At 34.9% G+C, this 7,703-nt stretch overlaps 1 protein-coding gene across 1 annotated transcript; it reads right to left on the bottom strand.

Annotated features, from left to right (window-relative positions):
* Positions 1 to 5,733: 5,733 nt before the first annotated feature.
* On the bottom strand, positions 5,734 to 6,604 carry LOC113807527 (uncharacterized; the record flags this gene model as incomplete). Its single annotated transcript, XM_070114372.1, is given in 1 exon segment — positions 5,734 to 6,604. A coding segment is annotated over 1 exon segment (66 nt), but the record flags the coding sequence as incomplete, so codon positions are not given.
* Positions 6,605 to 7,703: the final 1,099 nt, after the last annotated feature.

The following is a 7,703-nucleotide window of genomic DNA, read 5'->3' as shown; positions in this document are numbered from 1 at the left end:
ATATTTTTCATCCCTTTAGCACGACTGACAACTTGCTGACTTAACTTACTCTTGGTGCAGCGAAACGAACACTTGTACAGAAAGCCCTTGTGCAGCTGTATGGCTTTTCGTGATACCCGACACGCATATCTGTCCTGCGACTTGCCAGATATTTAGAGCATTATGTACTTTAATGAATGATTGTTGCATGTTCGTGGACAATGAACTACAAAGTACGAAACACAAAACTTATGATTTATTTATGATGCAATGAGTACGGCAACAGATGTTATATATGGTACTACATATAAATGACATCATATAGGGCATCTAAATGAACCCTAAACAGCTGTTACCATGTTCGGTCTCGTCTAGTTAAAAAAAAAAAAAAACGAGATTTTTATGTTGCAACGTTCCTGTAACTGCCGCCAACCAGGTCACGTCATGAAATGGAGCTGAAGGACGTAATTATAAACTAAAAGAAGCAAAAGATGATGATAAATATATTAATAAATAATTAAATAGAAGAGAAAAGAAGAAAAAAGTACTAAAAGTTGGGAAAAGAGTTGAAAAATATGAAAGTGACGAAGGAGGAAAGAACGAAAGCTGTATCGTGTTACTCTCCAGAGATAGACGATCAGGGAGGGTGTCGAGGGAAGGGGGAAGAGGGAGAGAAATGGGGGAGGAAAAGACGTACAATAAAGACAAAAGAAGATAAGGAGATGGAGAACAAAGGAGACCTATTTGATGACTGGTGGGTAAGCGGGACATAATTAAGGTAATTGGTAAATAAGAAACAAAATTATACTCGTAGAATGTGTAAACGGTCATATAGCAGAACAAACAGTAGCCATGTTGGGAAAAGAGAAGAATATATGAAATTAGGATGGAAATAAATGAAGAGAGACACTATGCGGGCATTATCAGGAATCACTAATTGTAGACTGACCATCTGTAAGCGTGTGTGTGTGTGTGTGTGCGTGCGTGCGTGTGTGCGTCTGTGTGTGTGTGTGTGTGTGTGTGTGTGTGTGTGTGTGTGTGTGTGTGTGTGTGTGTGTGTGTGTGTGTGTGTGTGTGTGTGTGTGTGTGTGTGTGTGTCAAAGCTGGTGGTACCCAGAACTAGATTAGATATTGGAAGTGCTTGTTTCTGGCAAAGATAAATGGATACACCGTCACCCACATAATCTTTACTGTGCGTCCATTTTCTTCATTAACTGAACTGTAGTGAATGCTAAGAAATATAGTCGCAACCTCCTTTTAAAAGAACAAATCCTTGAAAGCAGTCGCACAGTCGCGCAGACATACATATACTCAATTCATAAGAAAAAGATATCCATATCGTTTATGGGACATCCATAGATAAGCTTTTACACCTTTACTGATTAAATTTCGTAAATTTGGTTAGAGACAATCGGGCGTAAGTGATATCTTAAATTTTTTTTTGTGTATGAAAGTGCAAATAAAAAATGAAGATCAGAGTTGCATTACTTCTCGGGGCAAGTTGTAAGGCTTATTATAAATAGATAACTGCCGATTTTTAACGAGTATTATTCCAGTTTCCATAAAATATATATACACATGTAATACCCATTTTCATTGAATAAAATCTGCATGCAAAAAAGGAACACATGTTAATTTAAGCTTCAACACATTTAATAAACAATCATAAAGGCCTTCGGGATATGTAGCGCCAAAAGCTGATCTGAAGAGAATAATCACAGCAGACAAGAAAGGATTTACTTTACACTGTATTAGGAACATCCATAGATAATTAATACTAATTAATATAGCTGTTGACAGGTCTAAAGCCTTGGCAAAAACGAACTGAAGAATGTAATCTACACTAGGCCAGCAAAAGGATTACCCATTAACTCGAATCAGTGGATTAATATGGAAACTTTTTGGATCAGAATTAGTAGGACAGCTGTGCGTAATAAATAGTTTCTAATAACCGCTTAAATTTCAATCAGTGACCGTACGTACGATTATAATTGGCGAGGACCAGATGCACTTGCCAGGATGGTGGTGTTAATTACTTGGTAAATGAAAGGTTAGCAATACTAATTGCCCTGTGACTGAAAAGTTAGTAATGATATTTTTTGAGAAACAACAATATTATTCGGGCATGTTGTATTCAGCCAGTCATCACAATCACAAAATTGTCGTCAGTCATCAACAACTAGCACTAATATTAATAAAGATATTACTACTAATGATAATAATAATTCTGACAATATCAATGATGACGATGGTGGTAGTGATGATAATGATGATGATGATGATGATGATAATAATGATATTGATAATGATAGTAATAATATAAATAATAATATCAATACTGAATATGTATGTGCCCCTATACCCTTTTTCTACCGAGGATGCATCTAAAATAAATCAATATCTTCAAGCAAATAAGGTTATAAATCACTTATTTAACAATATCCACCAAATCACACTAACAAATGTTTCGTCTTCAAATACTGAATAGCAATATATTTTTAATAGATCATCATATATCAAGTTAGTACGATTTAGTTGACTGACAAAGTTCTAATAACAAATTCGTTTACACAATTAGTATTGATAAGGTTAATGCAAACACCATGATTAATACCGGTTCCATGATTACCATTTATCTGATCCTTAGATATATCATTTCAAAACCAATATCGTTGTTGTTCCTGTTGTCATATTATGCATGTCATTGTTCTCAATCTCAATCTCACTGTTAATACGTAGGGCGCTGGTAATCTCATATTATACATATATAGTTGGTTGCTGGGGATGTGGAAAAAAGATTAAGGTATAAGTGGTAGTGTTCGTGTTTGTGAAGGTACTTGTTTTGTTATGTGGTTGTTTAATTTGTCAGTGGAGGTTTTGAGCGTATTTGTTTCAATGATCTGTTGAGGCAGACTATTCCAGTCGCGTATGGTACGTGGGAAAAAAGTGCTTGTAATAAGAGTCGGTGTTGGTGTAGTTTGTAAGGAACTTATTGTTATGTGAGTTTCGTGTGATACGTGTATGTGCTGCTCGTTATGTCCATAAGGTTGCTTTTAATATTTTATATGATTATCTCTGTAGGTTTGCCTTCGTGTCTCTAGCAGGTTCATGTTTATCTTCTTTTTTATGTGAATTGTTATACCAGCTGTATGCGTGCAATTGTGTATTAAACTTAGCTGCTGTAGTCTTGACCTGTTCGAGCTTCTCCAAAATTGAACTTGGTGTTGGGGCCCCATCCAGCCGTACAATATTCGAGTGTTGGACGTACACGTGTGCTGTTATGTTTGATGTCTGGTGTACATTTGTGTAGGTTTCTCCTCAGTGTTCCGTTTGTTTTGTTCGTGATAAACTCGGCGTGAGTGTTAAAGGTGAGATTGTTAGTAAGGTGTACTTCAAGGTATTTGTAGAATGTTGTGGGTGTCAGTTGTTGGTTGGTAGAGTGCAGGTGTGTTGTATCGGTGTATGTGATCTGGGGAAACGTAGTACCTTGCACTTGTTTGATCTGAAGGCCATTTTAAATTATCTTTCCCATCGTTCAAGGGCATCTACATTATGTTGGAGGAATCTGCAGTCGTCTTCAGTGTTAACTAGTCGAAATATAAGACTTGTCAGCAAATTTATCTAGCGGAAGAGTTAAGTGTGGATAGTGGAAGGTCGTTCATCAACGGAACGAAAAGAAGGGAGCCGATGACGGTGCCTTTCGGAACGCTAGAAGAAGCAGGGTCAGAGCCATCAAGCTGTTAGAGGTTCAGTGATCCAGGAAAAAATGGTCCTGTGATCCCGTAATACCGTAATTTGTCAGTCTTTTGTGAAGGAATGTGTCGAAGCCTTTGACAAAGTCGAGCATTATGGCATCGATTTGTTTCGTGTCATGTCTGTCTAGTTGTCGGACAGTGTCATGATGGATTGTGATTACTTGTCTCGCGTGATCGTTTTGACCGAAAACAGCGTTGTGAGTCTGTAAGAACGTTGCGAGTTTCAATGCTGTGAGTCTGCAAGAACGTTGCGAGTTTCAATGTGGTTCATGATGTGTTTTTGCATTATGTATTAGGAAATTTTGCACCCGATCGATATGAGGGTAATGGTTCCTGCTTTAATTTTTATTATCACATTTGTTGTTGGTATAATTTCCGTTACTATTGCCATTTCCATAATTCTTATTCCTATTGGCTACTACTACTAATATTATTATCATCATTACTATTATCATTATTATTACTATCATTCTTATTGTCACTATTATTACCATCACTATTATTGTTGTTATCATTGCTATCCTTATTATTATTTTCATGATCAATATCATCATCATTATTACTGTTGTTATTGTTGTTATCATTATTGCTGTTTGTTAATAATAATGATAATTATACAAACAGTAATGTTATTGCTAATATTACAGTAATTGTAAAAATGATAATGATAATAATGATATAAATCTAACTAGGCTCAATGTTGTTATCATTATCATTATTATTATCATAACTAGTATTATTATTATCATCATCGTTATTTATATCATTATCAATAATAATAATATTGATTAATTTAAATAATTATTATCATTATTACTATTATTATTATTATTAACAATTACTATCATCACCATCATTGTTATCCTCATCCTTTTTGTTATTCTCATCATCATTATCATTGTCATAATAATAGTAAACTGATTTGAAAAATATTTCGAGCTAAAATTAACGATAATATTGGTAACACTAACAACACTAATAGCAGTAAGACCAAGAAGGTAATAAAGATGATAATGATAATGATAATAATAGAATAAAAGGATGAAGCAATGCCAATGAAATAAGTAGTTCTATTGATATCAAAATCTGTAAAACAGTATGTTGACAGTGGTCATGTAACCATAGTGATGATAACAAAGACATAAACAGTGATAAATATCAGTATGACAAAAATCGTAGTGAATATAATTAAAATGGTGATAATTAGCTAATATCATTGATGTCTGTAGTACTAACAGTAATTAAAATGATAAAAAATTATTGTTAATGTTATTACAGTGATAAATGTATATCGTTGCAATTATCATTAGGAATATTATAATATATTCATTACGAAAATCATTGCAGTTATGTTGCTATTCGTTGTTTCTATCTGTCATTATTATATCTATAACTGATAATATTGACAACATGTATCATATCAATGCTACTTCCAGTAAAAAAAAAAAAAAAAAAAACTTGTACACCAACACATATACATGCACACACGCACGCACGCACTCACACACGCACGTACGCACACACGCATATATATTATACATGTATATATATATATTTGTGTATATACACATACATACATACAAACGAATATATATTTATTTATAGAAAGCCATAATCATATTAACCTATTTTCGTACTAGTCATCTGAGCAGATTGTGGACACAGTTGCGAGTTGTATTTACCAAAATAACATTTTCATAAGAAGTTGAAGGGGCCACTAAAGATGGGGGGCGACCCCTCCCCCCCTCTAGACCACTACTGCCTCTCTTTCTGAACATCCTCGCCATATCATAATCACCACTGTAAATCCAATAGTAATATATCTATCTATCTATCTATCTATCTGTCTGTCTATCTATCTATCTATCTATCTATCTATCTATCTATCTATCTATCTATCTATCTATCTATATATATATATATATATATATATATATATATATATATATATATATATATATATAAGGCATATAAGGTTCAATTTTACTTTCATTATTACCATTTCACCGGCCTTAAGGATGGCAGGTGGAGAGATAATGAACTGGCTTCTTCTGTATCCATCCATTCTGCAGTTGGCGTCGGAGGAGGGACTGTGACAAAGGGGAAGTGAGGGGAATAAATGTCTCTTTGGTGTTAATATTCACCACACGAAGGATTTCACAAAGATAAATTCCTTTAACGGCAGTCTATTCGGTATCACTGCTCAGCACAGGGGGGATTTCCCTGACCCATTTCGAGTTTTCTTTCTCTGTTTCTCTATTCACAGATGGTGTTCAGATGATTGATTTCTTGTCTGGACAGCTGGTGTGGCTATGTGTTAAAAATGTTGCATAGGAATCATTTTTTTCAGCACTGTCCCCCTTCACTTTTGGTTGGCACACGCATCACTACATTGTTGTGACATTTCAACACTGGCAGCACGTATGACACTGATAGTAACTCTTGGTAAAATGGGTGAAAATTCCCTGTGCCATCACGCTAGATAATGACATATCAGTTCGATTTTAAATCTGAGTAAGCTGTGTGCAGGTATGGCTCAAACTCAATTTGAGTAATAGGTGACATTCAGCCTTGTGAATCATGGACAGCAGATCACTTTTGGAGATTCTGAGATAAAAGTGATAAAACTGACATCACTCACTCCATATAATTTCCGTATTTTTCAACTTTTAATTAAGTCATTATCATATATCTTCCGAGAACTACACTTGTCTTAATCCTCCAAGTACTTAAAAGGCTGAATTAAGCATTACATAAACCACAAGTCCAAACAACAATTGTTTCTCATAGAGTGTTTGCGGTACATATAGGTTCGTGATTTGTGTAATTTTCCAGTTGCTGTATTCAATGATATATCATAATACACTGCCACATGCTTCGGTTATACTTGGTCACAATAACCGTTATCATGTTATCAGCGACAAAAGTTTTGCCGTATCTGTAACTGATAAGCGGTTATTGCCCAATTTGTTGCTCTTATATAGTAGGAAAACTCAGCTAATATAATATTCCAGAAACTGTCAAGACAAATGACAAAGTTGATTAAGTAAAATGGCAAATTAAAAAAAAATTCCTGGAAAAATGAGGCATATGGAACTATATATTGTACGAGAAAAAAAATCATGTAAAACCTAAAGAAAACCTAGTATCGGACCACGCTCAGTCAACATTTATTGAAACCTCCTCATTTCACTTGTAGCGTCAAACAGCATAGGCCTAGACCTAGGGCACGGGGAAAAACAGGAATTTCTTAAACTAGATTTCTTACTTTCTCAACGAGTGAATGGTCAAATGATGAGAAGATTGATAATAATGTGATTGATTCATAATCAATAAAAAAAAAGAGCATACTATTTTCTTTAAAATCCGGAAGGGGATTTTATTCATAGAGGCAAGGGGGCGTGGAGGGAAAGACAAATTCGTAGAGAAGGCAAGTGTAAAGGTTAAGAACCACTGACCTAGACTCTAGAGCAAGATTTCTGTAGTTCGTTCCACGTACTTTGGAGAAATTAATTCGACAAAAGCTTGACTTCATTTGTGTTATGTTATTATATTGTTAAAATCCTCTCAAGAGCAATTGCCTTAGAACAATTTTCTTTGCGCCAGGATTCGTGGGACACACTCCCGTTGAGTCTTACGAACCTGGACTAAAAATGCTCAACGTTGCTGTTGTTCTTCGGGTACTTAATCAGAACTTTTGGAACCTGCTGTATGGAAATATTGCCTAACTTGAAGGTTGTGACAAGCTTATTTTTTGTCGTAGAAAGCTGGATTTGGGTTCATGTTTTTTAGGGGGGGGGTTACATTATGGCATTAAGAACACATACACGGAAGTAAAAGAAAAAAAATGTACTTTATGGTAATAAAAACGCATGCACGGGTGAAAGGCAAAATTAATGGGTTAAAGCTTGTCGTCAATCACAGCAACATAAAAAATCATACAAGTTAAGAAGAAAAATATTAGACAGA

This window comes from Penaeus vannamei, chromosome 35 (genome assembly GCF_042767895.1).
Source record: "Penaeus vannamei isolate JL-2024 chromosome 35, ASM4276789v1, whole genome shotgun sequence".
NCBI lineage: Eukaryota > Metazoa > Arthropoda > Malacostraca > Decapoda > Penaeidae > Penaeus > Penaeus vannamei.
Note: the sequence above shows the minus strand (reverse complement) of the source record. Positions and strands in the feature narration are given on the sequence as shown.